Below are 19,087 nucleotides of genomic sequence, written 5' to 3' on the forward strand. Positions count from 1 at the left end.
CTCTATTTTTGCTTAATTTTGCCTATATAAGTTGTCAGCTTCCTAAGAAGAGCACATCAGAAACTCCAGTTTCCCATAACTTGGTCCTCTTTGCTTTTACCTTTAAAGCCTTGTCATTGCATTTTCTCCTTCATGTCTTCTTCTTACTCTATCTAACTTCTTCTGTCCCTTATACAATCTTTGCTTTAAATGCTATGATTTAATAACCAAATTGCAATCCTAGCTTTATTTTTGCACCAGTGTGACCTGGCATTTCACTTTAAATTCCTTTATTTCCCATGTATCTGTATCTCTCTGTTGTAAATTTGTCTCTTCAGAGAGTCTATTTCTGGACTTTGCCTTTTCGTCCAACATGAAAGTCCTTATGTTGTTTGGTATGTTCAACTCATTCGGGCTTATTGCAGATGCTACTGCCGTTTTGTCCTGTATTTTCTATTTACCATACTTTCCTTTGTTTTTCTTTTATCTTTCATTGGGCAGATTGCATTTCTTTTTCTTTTATTTATATATATATATTTAAGGGCTCCAGTGATTAGATCATGCTGAGGTATATAATCCAGAATATCTCTACTACCAAGTGGAGAAATTACTTACAAGTTCAAGGGCCTTAAGAACATGACCTAGAATAGGTTTGGTTGAATATGCATGAGGTGAAGATCTTGGGATTCGTCCCTGGCCCAGTGTTGCTGCCAACAGGAGGGCAGGCACGGAGCCGTGGCGAGGGGGCGCCGCAGAGCGTGGAGGCGACCAGAGGTGCCATGGCGTCCCCGGGCGTACCCCACAGCGGCGGCCGATCCCTGGGCCTCCTGGTCTGGCTCCTGGTCCTTCAGCCTCTGCTCAGTGAGGCCCGGGCAAGCAGCAAAAAGAGAAGGCTGGGCTGGGCTGCTTGTCTGGGGTGGAGGGGGGGAGGTTGTGGGTAATGGGGTTTGGCAGGTGGGTCTTGGGGGATGCAAGGTGGGGTTGGAGGGTGAGTAGGGTGCGATGGGAAGAGGCCAGTGATGTGCGGGGTGCAGTCCAGTCAGCTCCTCTTCTCATTGTTCTTTCATCTTATCCAGGTGAGGGTGACGGACCCAAGGAGGATCCTGCAGTGAGCCCGGCAATCCAGGAGGCCCCCTCAGCTTTAGGACACCTAAAATCCCTGAAGATTCCAGTACCCACTGTGTCTCTTGTGCCGCCCACACCCCCAGTGGGAGACACTTTGAAATCATTACAGGACCCTGTATTTGGATGCTTGCCTCCTCAAGGTACTGCTTCTGTACGGGACTGTACAGGCCCGCCTGGGATCTAATGGGGAACACGGCCTGGCTGGGGGGTTGAAGGTTCAGACTATCCTGGTGGAATTGAGAGTAAACCTGGCTCTGCCCTGGGGCAGGGTGGAGTTGGTGTACGTGGGGCTAGTGGAGGTGGAGGTGGTGGAGGTGCTGGTAGAGGAGGCGGAGGTGGAGGAGGAGGTGGCGGTGGGGGAGGTAGTGGAAGGGAGGTAGCAGCTTCACCTCCAGTCCTCTTTTTACTGAGGCAAGGAGCATATGCCCATCAGAGTATTAGGATAGTTGATGGAATGGCAGCCCCAGAGAGAAAGTGGCCCTGGCCGGTGAGCCTGCAGATCAGAAATGTTGAGGTTCCCTCATTACCCCACCGTGGGTGCTGATTGCAGCTCACTGTGTAAAAGGGTGAGAATTTGGGGTGGTGGGATTGGGCTGCTGGTCAGCCTGTCTCCCTACCTGAGCTTTCCTTTCCTCACCTTAAAACAAGGCCAAAGCCCCTGGTTTGTGCTCACTGGGAATGAAACATGAGTTTTGCATTTCTACCAAGGTCCCAGGTACTGCTCTGGTGGTCCTGGGACCTCACTTGGAGAAGCACTAGCTCGAGTGGTTAGGGGTCTGTGGAGGGGATGTGGTTTAGTGGGAGAAAATGGCTGATGGCTGGTGTAGGAGATGGGCACAGGCTGGGAAGAACCTGGAAGGGGTGGAGGGGAGTGTAGACCCTCCAGCATCTCTCTCAGGTGCATGTTGTCTTCCCACAGCTATAAGGACCTTACAGTGAAGATGGGAAACACATTTTTATATTCGGATTGCCTAAGTGCAGTGGTCGTTCCAGTTCAAGACATCATTTGGCATAGGGATTTTAATGCGAGCCTTATCACTAACGACATTGCCCTTCTTCAGCTGGCCAACTCTGTGAATTATTCTTCGTACATTCAGCCAGTGTGCCTCCCTGAAAAGAAGTTTGACGTGAAAGCTGGGACACAGTGCTGGGCAACTGGATGGGGCCGAACTTTAGAATTCGGTGAGACTGGCAGGCAGAATCTGAGGGGGGCAGCCTGGTGCCGTGGGGTTGGCCTGCAGGCTGAAGGGAGGGACAGGGAGGCTGATTCTCTAACAGGTGGGCAAGGGGGCAGGTGGAGAGGATGCTGCCTGGGAGTGATTGAAGTGCAGTAGGGATTTCTATTGTTATGTTAGGACCTGGAGGCTTGGGTCCAGGTATTATGGGTTCTCTCCAGGGTGGATTTCAGCTCCAGGGTGATGAGCTGTCTGCCACTCAGAGCTGTCCTTCTCTGGAATTACCTGGCAGGGGGCAGGGAGCTTCTTGTACCCGGGATGTAGGTCTAGCCAGAGCAGGCCTGTTGGTGAGTCTGTAAGGCCTCCTGTGTGGGAAGAGGCTGGTTGGGTACCTTTGGGCACTACCTGTCCTGGAGTCTGTGACCCTTCCCTGTACAGGCACCTGTCACTGTTACTATTGATACTCGGAGTGACAGACACTTGCTTTTGTATCAGGCTGGTAAGCCCTTGCCTCTTTCTGTCCTGATGTGTTCCTCCTTTTGACTTGACTTTGCTTCTTACCTCCTCTGTTCCCCATGTCAGCATTTGGCCTCAGGTCCTTCTTTGTCAAATGAGACAATACCCACTGTCCTTCCTTTCTCTAAGGGGGCAACAGAGTGTGAATGTGCTGATCAAGACCCAGAATACAGGACTTCCTTGGTGGTTCAGTGGTTAAGACTCCACGCATCCACTGCAGGGGGCGCGGGTTCGATCCCTGGTTGGGGAACTAAGATCCCGCGTGCTGCGCGGTGTGGCCAAAAAACAAACAAACAAACAAAAGTTAAAAAAATAAAAAGACCCAGAATGGGATCTGGGGGCGCCTGTTCTATTCTACTCATGCAATCCTTTTACTTGAGTTGTCTCCCTGTAGCCACATCACTGCCACGTGTTCTTCAGGAGACTGAGCAAATCATTCTTCACCACAAGGAATGTAATCAGAAGATACAGACACAGTTAGGAGTCCATCGCCAAGTAGTTGGAAGAGGGGTGATCTGTGGCTATCACGAAAAGATTAAAAGTCCCTGCAAGGTGAGTTCATGGGTCCCTGGCCACCTCTGCCATGAGGTTGTTCCCTCAAAGTTTCCTCATTCCCCAGTGGCGGAGCCTGGGTTATTTGCCCCCTTCTCTTTCAGCCTTTAATTAAGGATATTCAGGGGAGAACCCCTCAGGATGCCCCTGAGCTGGCCTGGCCTGTTCCTTCAATAGGGAGCAGCCCTCGCATCCTGGGCGTGCTGCCAGGGTGTGGTGAAGTTGGGGGTGATGATGATAATAATGTAAGTTCCTATAATTGAGTTCCCTCTATGGCGACTTACTGTGCCAGTGTGAGCATTCACCCACATTAGCTCAGTTACCCAGCTCACAACCCTGCAGCATAATTATACATATTATTATACAGATGTGGTCCCTACAAGACATGAGCTCAAGGTCCCCCTGGGAGTGCCTGGGCCCACAGTCTCCCCTTTGCACCAAGCAGCCTTTCTGAGCAGGGGGCATCTGAGCCAGGTCTTAGAGGATGAGTATTTGGAGTCCTGGAAAGAGGAGAACATCACTGTTGGGAGAGGGAACAGCAAGTACAGAGGCTCAGAGTTCTGAAGAACGTGTCACGTTTAGGGAATGTGTTTCAGGTCTGGAGCAATGAGGTGGCAAATATGGCCAGAGGGGCTTCCCTGGTGGCACAGTGGTTGAGAGTCCACCTGCTGATGCAGGGGACACTGGTTCGTGCCCTGGTCGGGGAAGATCCCACATGCCGCAGAGCGGCTGGGCCCATGAGCCATGGCCGCTGAGCCTGGGCGTCCAGAGCCTGTGCTCCGCAACGGGAGAGGCCACAACGGTGAGAGGCCCGCGTACCACACACACACACACTATATATATATATATATATATATATATATATATATGGCCAGAGAAGGTGATTGGAATCAGAATATGTGTGGCCTGCAATGCTGTGCTATGTTTCGCGTTCCTGTCCATGCAGGACTGTAGGCCAGGAGTTTGTTTTCACCATGTAGGCAATGGTGTTGAGCCCCAGGCAGGACCTGGGCTGGTGGGGAGGTGAAGGGGTTGTGTTTGAGGTTGAGTCATCAGTTCTTGGTGACTGACTGCATGTGAGGGTGCGGGTCAGGGAGAGCTTGAGGAGGACTCTGAGTTTCTGACTGAGCTGGTAGTTGGGGGGCCACCAGAACAATTTTGGGAAAGGATGTGCAGCGTGTGTGAGGTGGGGTTTAGCATGACTGGTTGTGTTTGGAGAGAGGGGGAACTGGTGAGAGGATGCTATTGGCTATGTGGGTTTAGGGGCAGGGAGAGATTTCAGGGTAGATGTGATGATTTTGAGTCCCCATGCAGAAATGATACTCAAAGTATTTTACCACTGTGGAGGCCTAGGACTGACTAGTTGGAATTGACTCTGACCTTAGAGTTGGAGAGGGGCTCTGGAAGCTGCACACAGTGCCAGGGGATGCCCCTTTAGTTGCTGGCTGTTGGGAGGTTTGGAGAGGGTCATGGGGAAGGGGTCAGGCAGTGAAGGATTAGGGTCACTGAAAGAGAATTTGAGTATATCCTGGCAGGACTGATGTACAGGGCTTACTGGTTTTATAGCTCCTGTGGTCCCTGAGCACCTGGGAAGGAGTAGTATTTCTCAGATGATGTTAAAGTTTCCAACTCTCAAATCTCATTCACAGAAACCTGGGCCTGGTGGGTACCTGGGAAAGGACCTAGGTGCCTATCTCCCTAGTGCCTTGCTAGCAATCAGCCTGCTCTGATGATGATCCCCTTCCATTCCTGTGTTTGTTTCTTCTTTTTCTCCAGGGAGATTCTGGAGGTCCCCTGGTCTGTCAGTTTACTGACTTATGGGTCCAGGTGGGGATTGTGAGCTGGGGTGTTCACTGTGGTCACATAGAATTGCCTGCAGTTTATACAGAAGTTAGTTACTACAAAGACTGGGTCATTGATCACATCATTAAGGTGTCCTCTTGTGGCTCAGCAGGGTTCTTTATCCTAACGCTGTGTCTGGTGCTGCCTCTGGGCATCCTGGTGACCCCGTGATCACCCTGGCCCACACTCCCTCCTGTTTATGAGTCTCACACTAGCCGTGCATCTGACCTTCCACTCCTACTCAATGCACTTTCCTCAAACCTGTTTGGGATTCACTGACCCTGTGGAGATCCACATGACAGAGAGTGGCAGCAAGAAAGGAACCCTGGGAGTTTTCCAGTCTGGTGCTCAAGGAACCGGACTCATCCACACCTACACCATGACTGTGCTCTACATGCTGGAAACAAGTGGGTGAAACCATCCCAACTGGATGGCCAGTGACTTGCCAGGTGATGCTTCATGATGCTTCAGCCACATCTTGGAGAACATCTAGCAAAGAAGGGACATCATCACTGGTGAAACAGCGTTAGACCTGACACTTTATCAAACCAGTCCACTTGGTGATTGTTGGGAGAGAGTGAGGAGGCATCACCATGTCCACATCTGACTCAGCTGTCTGGGTTGGGAGAAGGTCCCCGGCTGCCCAGCGCGGATGCATCTGTAAATGTCCAGCGTCTGCCACACAAGCCCTGCTGGGGCAACTCAGTCTAGGAACCCCCTTCCCAGTGCTCCAGTGGCCACATTCAGGCTCACCCCAAGTTGTGTTGAGGCAGTTATGGGGTATGGAGATTTCTGATGTCAACTGAATAAATGTTTGGTTTGTTCTTTTGTGTTCTTATGGTCTCCTCTCCTTGGGACCGTGGGGTTGCATATAACATGCTCTGTAGAAAGCAATTTTCTCATTTGGCTTAGAAACTATTCATTGTTCTTATTAAGCCCTAGAGGGAGAGGTGAGTCTAAACCTGCTCATTCGTGAGTCTAAGGATGGTTTTAGCCAGCTGGGTCCTGCTCCCTATACTCCTGTTATAGTCATCAGCATGTCTGCGGGGAGATTTGTAGCCTAATTTCGTAGCCTTTATAGCTCAGAGTAGAGAATCAAGATAGACTGGAACTAGGAGTAAGTAAAATTAGGGCATGAGCAATATTATTCCTCCTCCCCTGCTTCTACTTGCTGCTCACCTCCACTCTTACCAAAGATTGCATTCCCACAGGGAGAATTATATGAGAGATTCCCTATATTAGGTACTGGCTCTTTACCATTTTTCCGGGACAGAGTATCCCAGAGTCTCTGTGTCTTGCTGGTGATTTATTCCCTCTCAATCTCCTGTCACCTGCCCTTCCAGGGGTCAGCATTTCAGCTCCCAGATATCCATGGGCTTCAGAGTGCAGTCTGTCTCGTGTTGCCCGAGGAAGGCTGGGGTTGAGAGACTGGGAACTTACATGAAATACAGTCTATTAATAAGTATCGAGCCAGCTGCTTTAAGAAGCCACTGAAAATCAAAACAGTGTGGTAGGGGCACAAAAAGAGACATATGGATCAATGGAACAGTATAGAGAGCCCAGAAACAAACCCACACATGTATGTTCAATTATTCTTCGACAAAAGAGGCAAGAATATACAATGGGAAAGAGACAGTCTCTTCAGCAAGTTGTGTTGGGAAAGTTGGACAGCCGCGTGTAAATCAATGAAGTTAGAACACACCCTCACACTATACACAAAAATAAATGCAAAATGGCTTAAAGGGGACTTCCCTGGTAGTCCAGTGTAAAGAATCCGCCTTCCAATGCAGGAGATGTGGGTTCGATCCCTGGTCAGGGAACTAAGATCCCACATGCAGTGGGGCAACTAAGCCCTTGCGCCACAACTACCGAGCTTGCGTGCTTCAACTAGAGAGTCTGTGTGCCACAAACTACAGAGAGCCCATGCACTCTGGAACCCACACGCCACAACTACAGAGCCCACGTTCCTTGGAGCCTGTGTGCCACAACTAGAGAGAAGCCTACGTGCTGCTGTGAAAGATCCCACATACCTCAACAAAGATCCCATGTACCGCAACTAAGACCTGACGAGGCCAAAAATAAATAATCTTTAAAAATATGGCTTAAAGACTTAAATATAAGACATGACACCATAAAACTCCTAGAAGAGAAAATAGGCAAAACTTTCTGACATAAATCATACCAACTTTTACTTAGGTCAGTCTCCCAAGGCAATAGAAATAAAAACAAAAATAAACAAATGGGACCTAATCAAATTTACAAGTTTTTGTACAGCAAAGGAAACCATAAACAAAGGAAAAGAGGACCTAGTGACTGGGAGAATATATTTGGAAATGATGCGACCGACAAGGGCTTAATTACAAAAATATAAGAACAGCTCATACAACTCAACAGCAAAAAAACGAACAACCCAATCGAAAAACGGGCAGAAGACCTAAATAGACATTTCTCCAAAGAAGACATACAGATGGCCAACAGGCACATGAAAAGATGCTCAACATCACTAATTAGTATAGAAGTGCAAATCAGAACTACAATGAGGTATCACCTCACACCAGCCAGAATGGCGATCATCAAAAAATCTACAAATAACAAATGCTGGAGAGGGTGTAGAGAAAAGGGAACCCTCCTACACTGTTGGTGGGAATGTAAATTGGTGCAGCCACTATGGAAAACAGTACGGAGATTCCTCAAAAAGCTAAAAATAGAGTTACCATATCATTCAGCAGTCCCACTTCTGGACATATATCTGGACAAAACTATAATTCAAAAAGATACATGCGGACTTCCCTGGTGGTACAGTGGTTAAGAATCCGCCTGCCGTTGCAGGGGACATGGGTTCGATCCCTGGTCCGGAAAGATCCCACATGCAATGGAGCAACTAAACCCGTGTGCCGCAACTACTGAGCCTGTGCTCTAGAGCCCATGAGCCACAACTACTGAGCCCACGTACCACAACTACTGAAGCCCGTGTGCCTAGAGCCTGTGCTCTGCAACAAGACAAACCACCACAATGAGAAGCCCGTGCACTGCAACGAAGAGTAGCCTCCGCTCGCTGCAACTAGAGAAAGCCTGCACGCAGCAATGAAGACCCAATGCAGCCAAAAAAAAAAAAAGATACACGCACCCCCTATGTTACGAGCAGCACTATTCACAATAGGCAAGACATGGAAACAACCTAAATATCCATTGACAGATGAATGGATAAAGATGTGGTACATATATATAAAGGAATACCACTCAGCCATAAAAAAGAATGGAACAATGCCATTTGCAGCAACATGGATGGACCTAGAGGTTATCATACTAAGTGAAGTGAGTCAGAAAGAGAAAGACAAATACCATATGATATCAGTTATATGTGGAATCTAAAATATGACACAAATGAACTTATCTACGAAACAGAAACAGGCTCACAGACATAGAGAACAGACTTGTGGTTGCCCAGGTGGGGAGGGGGGGGATGGATTGGGAGTTTGGGATTAGCAGATGCCAACTATTATATATAGAATGGATAAACAATAAGGTCCTATTGTATAGCACAGGGAACTATATTCAATATACTGTGATAAACCATAATGGAAAAGAATGTGAAAAAGAATATCTATACCTATATAACTGAATCACTTTGCTGTACTGTAGAAACTAACACAACATTGTAAATCGACTATACTTCAATAAAATAAATGTTTAAAAAAGAAGCCACTGAGTATTTATGGGTTAAAAATAAATTTAACTTCTTGTTCCTGTATCATCCCTATCAGGTGTTCTTGATCAGCAGGTGGCTTTTCTCCATCTTATAGCCCCACTCAACCCTGTGGTTCATGCTTACCTACCTCAGAATTCCCTGGAGGGCTTTTTAAACTACAGATCACTGATTCTACTCCCAGAGTTTTCAATCCTATAAGTCTGGGGTGGGTCCTGAGAATGTACAACTCTAACAAGTTCCCAGGTGATGCTGGTGCTGCTCTGCAGACCACACTTTGAGAACCATTGCTCTGCATTAACACAAGTAGAGAAGTGAACCTCCTCTCTACTGCCTTGGCATGGAAGTGGCATCTGTAACCTCTCCTCACCTCCTATTGGTGCAACTCATCATCTGGACCACTTTAGGTGCTAGGGTGGGGAATGTGGTCCCCAGATCTGGATCCCTCACACTGGACAGGAGCAGCAGGAATCTTGGTTGTCATCTCCCAATCTTGGACACACTGAGCAGATCCAAAGACCACATTCTTCTACAAAAACCCTGTGAAAGCCCAAGAAATGGTGGGTTTTGCCACTATTTCTTTCAGTTTCCACCATCCCACTGACGGTTTGTGGAAGAAGATAAATGCCTTTCCTTTGAGTTCTCCCCCAAGACTCTTTGTTCATCTTAGGTCCAGCTTAAATGTCACTTTTGTAAAGACATCGTCCCTGATTCCCTAGCCTTACTGTTCTTTCCTTGTGCTTTCTACACCTTTTCAGATTCTCAAATCAATATAAATTATGAAGCTCTCCAATGCACGAAGCCCAGGGACACAAGGTTATGATCAGAGGCTGGGCGACAAGGTGCCAGCACTAGTCCAGGGATTTGGATGTGCCTTCACCGGCCAGGTTTTGGGGGACAGTCACCCACTTAAGGCACTTGGGGGTACTTCCATGGGACTGGCCACCACGGAGGCAATGACAAGCCCCAGGCTCTGCAGTCATCTTCAAGGAACCCGCACGAGGTGGGGTAAGTGCAGAGGAACGTTCAGCGTTCCAGGGGCACCGTCACAGGTCCGCGACGTCATCACGTGCTGGAGGGGCTGTCACGTGCCGGAACTCCGTCACGTGCGTCATGTGCGGGAGACGTAGTCGTGGTGTCCGGGGCTACTGCGAGCCCTCCCTGCTGCCGCTAGCGGACGCCTCAGGGGCCTCATGGCTGCATCGTTGACCTGGCTCAGCGATGGGCCTGCAGCCTCGAGGCCCTCGGGCAGGAGCTGCCACCTCCTGGTGCTGATGCTGCTGAACTCCGGTGAGGCGGCGCCTCCTCTGCGCCGCTCCCGTTCTGGGTCCTTCTTCCCCGACGCCGCCACCACCCTCCCCCCCCGCGCCAAAACCCACACTCGAGGCCGGGACAGGCCCCGCAGCGCCCACCCGCAGCCCCTTCTCCTCTGCTACCCCTCCGGGCATCTCCTAGGGCGGTTCCGGGGATCCCAGACTCCTGCGCTCTCAGCTTCCACCCTGAGACCCGCCAGCCCTGTAGCCTCCTGGGGCCTTGTGGTGCGGGGCGCATCCTTGCGTTTCCTCCTGGAGGCGTGGATGTCGCGGCTGAGACCCGAACCACCCTCTTGACAGCATCCTCAGGGCTCATCTTCCCACGCAGCAGGGCAGTGCTGGAGACCCCGCTCCAGGAAGGCGGTCCGGGCCAAACTCATGGTCTCCAAACACTTAGACGAATGTTCCTCACCTCACTTGCTTCCCAGACCCTCAGCTCCTACCGAGGGTGCTTCTCTAGCAGCGGCTTCCTTCCCTCAGGAAACGCATGCCCTCAGGCGCTGTCCCCTTTACTCCCTCAGCCCGGGGACCCCTCCAAACCTGACAACTCAGTGCCACCCGCTCCCCTTTCCTTAGGAATCAGAGACAGACCTCCTGTTCAAGGTCAGGCTGCTCATCCCTGCTCTGGACTCTGGGCCCTTCCTGTGCTCTCATCGATCTCTATCCTCTCCCTTTCTATTTGCTGTGTTTCTTCACCCTATCTCTTCCCCTCACTGCCACATTTCTCAAAATAAGTTTTCACTTCATGTTTCCTTCAGGTGCTTCCTCACTTTTCACTTAACCCTTAGCCCATTCCTGGCATGCCTCTGTCCTAACATCCCTAACCTTTCTGCTCCTCCCTCTTTTTTCATTTTCTCTAGTCCCTTGGCTTCTCTCAGGCCATGCCTCCTAATTCTCCTCTACCTCAGGGTGACTCCCTTGCCCTTCTGTGTCCCTCCCAGGCCACCCATGCTCTGTTCATCCCTGACGTATTGGTGTTCCCTAAGATGCTGTCTGGGTTCCTTCTTCACTGCTCCCTGGGTGAGCTCACTTGCTCTGGGCATTGAGCTGCCATGTATGTGATGCTGCCTCGCAAAACAATGTGCATGGATGTGCAGCCACCTACTGGACATCTGTACCTGGATGACCTAGAACCATCTCAACTCCTTGGGTTCCAAAGTTGAGGCCCTCTTCTTCCTATAAACTGGGTTCTCTTACTCAGTGGATAGTAGTCACTCTTCTCTAAAATCAGAAACTGGGGGGTCATCCTAGATTCAGCCTTCTCCCTCAGTCCCACATCCAGCTCACCAAGTGTGTTCTCACTGCCACTTCTTCATTCAGCCCTCATTTCTTGCCTGGGTTCTGCAGAGCCTATGGTGGGATCTTACTGCGTTCAGTCTTGTTACCTTCCTACCTATTCTCCATACTGCCTTCACAATACAAGTCTGACCATGTCACACCTCCATTGGCCTCCCTCCTCCCAGAGTGTCTCACTCAGGCTTCTTGGCCTGGCTTATGAAGGCACTCATGATGACCCCTGACTTTCTTCCCCGGGCATCATTTCTTGTCATCGTGGGCCTTGCCCTTTATCCTCTGGAGTCTCCAGCTTACACCATGGTGTTTCTTTCATAAGGAATGTCATCACTTTTCATTGCTGTTTTACCTTCTCATCCTTAAGATCTGGCACAATAACCCCTCTTCCTAGAAGCCTCCCTGTCCACCACTTCTTCTGGGCTTACCTGACACCTGTGGCCTTGTCCCCACATTGGTCGCACATGGGTGATTGTGTGTTTACTTATGTCTCCTCTGCTGGGCACCCTGCTCTTCAAGGGCAAATACAGGATGTATCTGTCTGATACACCTCTGTACACCCCTGCGCCCTGCCCCCAGCCCCCTGGCCTTGGGCTCCAGGCTGGGAACAGAGTGGGAGGTGGGGAAATATTTGGTGAATGAATGAATGAACTAATTAATGAAGAATGCACCTCTTCACTGTCATCCTGTTACAACCTCTTACTTCATCTCTGTCCCCCTTTCTCCTCCAGTTTACAAAGGAGACAACACCAAACCAGGTGGGTGAGGTGAGCCCCTGCTTCAAGAAAACCTTGGATCCTGGGAGGGTATGTTCTGAAGAGGGTCACAGAGATAATGTTTCTGGGTCTATAGGAAGCAGAAATTCAGTCTAAATGGCCTGCCTTCTAAAGAACAGCCTGTGCTGTTCAGGACGTACAGACTCAACAGTGCACATTAAAAGAGTATTTGGGCCTCCTGTGGGAATGCAGAACCTCTTAAAGTTGAACCCAGGCTGCATCCCATCAGGGAACATGTCCAGGAGGCTGATGCAGATCCTTTTCCACATAGAAACATTTTGAGCTCTAAACTGTTCATTTGCAAATGGAGCCTCTTGGGCCCTGTGGCAGTGTCTTCTGGGGTCTTCCTGTCATTTTCCTTAGACCTCAGGGGTGGAGGGTTGGGTTGCTCCTGCTTGTTCGCGGGCTTCCTTTGTCACAGGTGCACCCTAATTTGTTATGGATTGTTTGGTTAAGTTAGTTATTTCTGCTTGTGTCCATGCCCCACCCCTATTCCCCCTCTTCACCCTTCTCCCAGCCTTTCTTGTATATTTGATGTGTATCTTTCTGTTTGTGTGTGTTTTTGTAAAAATACATATTGTGGTTTTGTGTGCATGTATTTCTAACTTACGCAAATAGCATGTTCTCTAGATCTCTTTCTGTTTCCTCCTCTTTTCATTCAGTCCCATTTAAAAAAACATTTTATTTGGAAATAATTTTAAACTTACAAAAAAGACTGCAAAAATAGTACAAGGAACATGCACACACACAAAATTTTTTTCAGAATCAGTTGAGGGTAACATACAGCATGGCTCTTTAAATACTCTGGTGTGTGTTTTCTAAGAATATTCTCTTAGATAACCACAGTACAAGTTATCAGTTTCAAAAATTTACATTGATAGCATATTTTAATCTATCGCCCATATTCCAGTTGAGTCAGCCCTCTGCATTCCTACCAGCAGTTTGTGAAGGTGTATATATTGCTACAGACCTCCCACCCCTTGGCATGATCCAGCTTTTACATTTTTTGCCTATCTAATAGACAAAAAAATGACTTCTTAGTTTTTTGTTTTTTTTTCCCACTTGAGGATTTTGTTTATTGCTTTCATAATTATTAAACATGCTAAAATCACATAGAGTGGCTGTTCCACTTCTGCTCTGACTCCACAGTGGGGCAGGTGAGAGCTACAAGAGTCACTTGGTTTTTGTGGCCTCTGGGGGTGGCTAGGCATGAGGGGTTAGAGGTAGGCAGGTTAACAAAGCCCCAAGAATCCTTCATATAGTACACCTTTACCAGCAGTAACTTGTGTCCTTAGACATCTCCTCCTCCTTCATTTTTCTTTTCTTCCCAAATCAACTGGCGATTTCCTTCCCAAATCTTCCCATTTCCCTGCCTGTAGCCCCTTGAACCTCTTCCACGTCTGCCCCTTACGGTTCTAGACTAGACGATGAAGGAAACTTTTCCTTGTCTCTACCAGTCCCAGTCGGCCTTCCTTGGAACTAATCTACTGAGCATGCACTAACATGGGAGCAGTTTGATTTAGGTCTGCCCAGGGGAAAGGGAGGCTCCAGTCCCCACTGTGGCTTAGCTCATAGGAGGGAAGTTGAGGTCCTGATGAGAAGGATGTGAAGGTAAAAAATGCTACCTGAAGTGTGAATGTTGTAACCAGTGGAACAGGGCATATGCCCCACCCTCGGGCACCCTACTCTGAAGGCTTTTCCCTCACTCCCACATTGTCAGGGGTCCCTCTCTCAACCTCAAATCCTCTTGCTCTTCAACCTCATAGGGCAGGCACAGGTACTGATCAAGGAGCTGTATCCCAAGGAGAAAATGTTTCACCCTTAAGCAAGTGGCTGCCTGTTGAATTCTTCATCTTCCCTGTGTTCCTTGTGCCTCTGCAGCTGCGATGGCGTGAGGGGCCAGAGAAAATAATGTATAAGTGTTGAACTTGCCTCAATGAGAAGCTTGAGGGACAAAGAGACAAAGATACATGGGAGTCAGAGCTGTGGAGAAGGGGAGGGAAGGGAGCAAGGTGAAGGGTAAGGCTGGTTATTCAGGAACTGGGATCCTTTTTCTTTTTCTGGAATCGCTGGAACTTGCCCTGAATAGCAAGGGCAGCCTTCTCTGTTTCTGGTGCTGTCAGATCAATGTCAATCTCCTCCTCCTCCTCAGCCTTCTTGGCATTGCCAGCTCTCCCCTTTTCCTCTGGGCCAGCTGCCTGGTTGGTTGCTGGGGATGTTTTTGTGTTAAGCTCCTTCCAGGGCATTTATCAGCATTCAGATGATGTCTTGTCCTTCCACTTGAGCTTTAGATCCCATTCCCCTTTTCTCCTCCTCAGGAATCTTCACAATCAATTCTCTTGACTTGCTTATAAATAAAACGTCTTCCTTTTTCACTCAGTATGATAATCTCCAGGTCCATCCATGTTGCTGCAAATGGCATTATTTCATTCTTTTTAATGGCTGAGTAATATTCCATTGTATATATGTACCACATCTTTATCCATTCATCTGTCGATGGACATTTAGGTTGCTTCCATGACTTGGCTATTGTAAACAGCGCTGGTTTCAGGACTTAATGAAGCTCAGGTTCTTGATGTCTCATTGCAGAAAGAATTCAGTGAGAGACAAAGTGATAGGTAAGAAGTGGATTTATTTAGAGAGAAACACATTCCCCAGACAGAGTGTGGGCCATCTCAGAAGGTGAGAAAAGGCCGACTTCTTAGTTTAACTGACATTTTTCTCATTACTAATGAGTTTGAGCATGTCTCAATGTGCTGTTGGCTTCTTGAGTTTCCTCTTCTGATAAATTGACTGTCTTTATCCTTTGCATATTGTCTATTCTTTTTTCTTGTTGATTTCCTGGAGTTCCTTGTATATTCCTAATAAAAGTCTTGTATTGATTTTAGATATTGCAAATATTACCTCCTAATCTGTCATCTGACGGTTAACTTTGTTCCTGGGGTCAAAAATCCTTGATTTTGATGTAATCAAGTTAATCAGTTTAATGCTTTATGGATTGTGGTTTGAGGTTTTGTTTAAAGAGTCCTTTCCCACCCCATGCCACATGGTTGGCTGTTAACTTTATGGTTTTACCTTTCACGTTTAGGTCTTCAAGTACTACTAGAGAGGAATCCAGTTTTGTTTTTCTTATTTCTTTTATAGTGAGCGAGTTTTCCCAGCACCATCTACTCAACAATCCATCCTTTACTCACTGATTGTGGTGGCTCCTTTATTTACATTAAGTTCCTGTATTCTCTGAAACAATCTCAAGCTCTCTATTCCTTTTTTTTTTGGTCCACTTGTCTGTCCTTGTCAATACCACACTGTTTTTGTCACTATGGCTTTGATGTGTGCCTTAATATCTGCTAGGACAAGTATCCCTTCTTTGCTTTGTCAAAGATGGAACTATTTATGGACCTTTGTTTTTCTATTTCAATTTTAGAGTAAGTTTATCAAATTTCTTAAAAATTCTAACTGGGTAAGTGACTTTATAGATTAATTTTAGGAAGAATTACACCTGAAATATTTAGTTATTCTATTTGAAAGCAATAGATCTTTCTCCATTTATGCCAGTCATTTTCAGTGTCCTTCATTAGAGTTTAAAATGTATTACTGCAAAAATCTTGCTTAGTGTTGGATACTTTAATTCCAGGGTATTTTATAATTTTTAGCTATAAACTGTATCTTATTTTGAATATAGTTGTGCTGTACTCAGGTTGGTTGGCATAGAGAAATATTATTGATTTCAAAAGTCAGTTACTGAAGTATTATATACATACACAAAAAAAGTGCACAAATTATGTGTCCAGCTCAAGAAATTATCACACAGTGAACGCACCTGTGCAGTCTCCACCGAGTTCAGAAAGTAGAGCAGTACCAGTACCCAGAAGCTCTCTTATGTCCTCCCAGTTACTTCCTTTGTCCTCCTCCCACAAAGTATCATTATTCCTGGCTTCAGAAAGTATAAATTTTTGGCCTGTTTCTTAATGTTATATGATGTTTGCTGTAGGTTTGTGGCATATAACTTGTATAAATAAGTATTTTCTTTCTGTTCCCAGTTTGCTAAGAGTGTTTTGTTTTTTAGTCGTAAATCTGTGTTGATTTTTTCAAATACCTTTTTCTGTGTCTATTGAGAAAAGCAGAGTTCTTTTAGAGAAAAATAACTGTTTATGTGGGGAATACACAGAGACCGCTTCCATTGTGGGACCACCCTTGTACCCCAGGACAATCTCTACATGATCATGGTGCATAATTTTAAAAAATATAATATTGGCTAATATTTTATTTACAATTTCTGCATCTGTGTTCATATTCATGCAGTCATACAACTTGATTGTTGGAACTACTTGCAAACTGATAGTGTGTCAGCTGTTACACAGAGTGGGAGGCCTCCGTTGGCTCCATGCTGGGACTTTTTCTTGAATGGTCTGTGTAAAGACTTCTGACCTAGAAGTCTGGAGCTTTTCTTGACTCTGAGTAGTGTGGGGACAGAGGCCTTTTGCATCTAAGAGATGCAGAAAGCTTTATAGCCTTTCCGGAACGTGGCCTAGGGACTTACCCTGACACAAGAAAATACATTTCCTGTCCTGGGGCTCCTTCTATGCTTCTCCCTTGTTTTGAGGGTCTGTGCTGTTTGCTCCCTGTGTGTCTCAGTATCTCTCTCCTCCTCCTGTCATATCTCTGTGTTTCTGTCTTGATGCTTTTTATCTCTGTCATTGTCACTTTCTGTCAGCTCAGTGCCTTTGGGCAGGCCACTGCTCTTCTCTCACCTTCGGTCTCCCCTTCTTTGAAATGGAAGCAAGCCCCCGAGTTTACAGCCTCATGCAAATTACCCTGGAGGGCATCTTGGTCACAGTCATTCTTATCCTCCTCTATGCAGCCACTGTATCTCCCTGTCACGCTTGTTCCTGAAGCTTGTGGCAAACCCTGGTGGCCGAAGAATTTGGACGTGACACGCCATTGGCCCTGGGAGGTGAGCCTCCGAGTGGAAAATGAGCATGTGTGTGGAGGAGCCCTCATTGATCTCGACTGGGTAGTGACTGCTGCCCACTGCATCCAAGGGTGAGTGTGGCCCACGGAGACCCAGGGCTGCAGCGGGCCCAGCCTAGACTCCTCATTTCCTCTATGAAACAAGGTGGCAGTGGGGGACGTGGGGCGGAGTGGGAAGGGATGTCCAGAACAGGGAAGAGTCATGCTCATGATCTCACAGAGGCCGGGGACTGAGCTTGGGCAGGAGCCCCAAGCAACAAAGACTATATCCTGACCAGGGCAACAGCATGCACCCCGTATACACCCCACCCCTCACACACATTAGAACACGCGTGCATGCTAATAGCTGCACACTCAAATCCACAGCACATAGACCAGGCCACTTGAATCAGCTTGACTGATGAATGAGGAGGCAGTCATATCTCTGACTCCGAGGGCCCCCTGGGTAGATGAGCAGGATGGAGTGAGCAGGGCTAATCAGGCAGGACTTCTGCTAAGGGGAACGTCCTTGGCGGAGGTAGGAGCATAGTGTTGCTTGAGAACCTGACATCTACCAGGTGGGGCTCTGTGTCTCCTGTAGCACAAAAGAGTATTCAGTGATTCTCGGCACCTTCAAGCTGAAGCCCACGGACTCCACGAGGGCCCTCTTGATCCCTGTGAGGGACCTCATTACGCACCCCAAGTACTGGGGCCAGAACTTCATCGCGGGTGATGTTGCCCTCCTCCAGCTTCACACTCCTGTCGTCGTCAGCAAGTACGTGCAGCCCATCTGCCTCCCGGAGCCCAACTACAACCTGAAGGTTGGGACGCAGTGCTGGGTGACTGGCTGGGGCCAGGTTAAACAGCGCTTCTCAGGTGAGGAGGATGGGGTCGGGGTGACATGTGGTACCCCAGAGGGTGCACTCCTTTCCTCTGGGGCCTCTCCTGATGAGCCCCCTCATGGTGCCTCTCAGGAAGCTTGTGGCCGTTACTTCTGGCCCCTGGTTCTTTGGATGTGTTAGGATTGCTCCTCACATGGGAACTGTTGCCATGGTTTACGCCATTGCATGTGCTATGGGCACTTCATTTAGTCCTAGGAAAACCTGATCATTTGCCTCTTACGGAAGCTCAGAGTCAGGGATTCATAAATTCACTCACTCACTGATTTGTTCATCTGAGAAACTTCGATGTTCAGGCATCTGCCACACGCCAAACCCTTGTCACTGGTAATGCATGCCCTGCCTCTAGGGAACTCATAACTGAGTATGGGTGGAAGCACAGATTAACAAGGAAAGAGGCAAAGACTTTGTCAGGTGATCTTGAGAGCAAGTCGGGAGGGATCTGGAATGAGCTCCAGCAGAGAGTCTGCCTGAGATGCCTGAAGGAAGAGCGAATGTCAATCAGGTGGCAGAGGGCACAGCCAGTATAGAGTTCAGAGGCTGGAGAGAAGCAGCATGGGGGTGGGCTCTCAATTTCTGAGTGGTTGCATTGAAACTTGGATTGTAGCCTGCTTGGTTCAGGAGCAAAAGATTCCCAGAGAAAGGGATCCTGAAATAGAGCCTTAGAGGGCAAGGTGCTTGCCCGACATGGTCCACACCACAGGGGGAAGGGCCAAGTGAAGGAGGGCATGGAGGTGTGAAGGGGTGTGGCTGAGTCCTGAGGATGGAGGTGACAAGACCCTGGGAATAGGCAGGGCTGAGTAGAGTGAGGAGTCAGTTCTCACCCCACTGGACTCCTCCACAGCCAGCTCCACACTGACCCCAGAGTTGCGGGAGGCCGAGGTGTTTATCATGGACAACAAGATTTGTGACCGGATTTACCGCAAGAAGTCCCTCATCCCCCGCGTTGTCCCCCTTGTCCTGG

The 19,087-nt window shown here is 48.1% G+C and overlaps 2 protein-coding genes across 2 annotated transcripts in view; one reads left to right on the forward strand and one right to left on the reverse strand.

Moving 5' to 3' along the window:
• Positions 1-19,087, forward strand: part of PRSS45P (serine protease 45) — a 75,942-nt gene that overhangs the window by 41,664 nt on the left and 15,191 nt on the right. Inside the window, 8 exon segments of the mRNA XM_049716323.1 lie at positions 1,056-1,244; positions 2,024-2,286; positions 3,190-3,347; positions 9,654-9,903; positions 12,230-12,256; positions 17,170-17,317; positions 17,826-18,100; positions 18,968-19,086. Of these exon segments, the coding sequence (XP_049572280.1) occupies positions 9,675-9,903; positions 12,230-12,256; positions 17,170-17,317; positions 17,826-18,100; positions 18,968-19,086 (798 nt within the window). The 5' untranslated portion in view covers positions 1,056-1,244; positions 2,024-2,286; positions 3,190-3,347; positions 9,654-9,674.
• Positions 12,899-14,520, reverse strand: LOC105748780 (Purkinje cell protein 4-like protein 1). Its single transcript, XM_012538254.3, has one exon. The coding sequence runs from the start codon at positions 14,518-14,520 to the stop codon at positions 14,308-14,310; it is 213 nt and encodes a 70-aa protein (XP_012393708.1). The 3' UTR covers positions 12,899-14,307.

The sequence above is a fragment of the Orcinus orca genome, chromosome 10 (assembly GCF_937001465.1).
Source record: "Orcinus orca chromosome 10, mOrcOrc1.1, whole genome shotgun sequence".
NCBI lineage: Eukaryota > Metazoa > Chordata > Mammalia > Artiodactyla > Delphinidae > Orcinus > Orcinus orca.

What these genes read in the sequence shown, in the direction of transcription:
- LOC105748780 (XM_012538254.3), bottom strand. Translation starts at nt 14,520, where the DNA reads ATGCCCTGGAAGGAGCTTAACACAAAAACATCCCCAGCAACCAACCAG.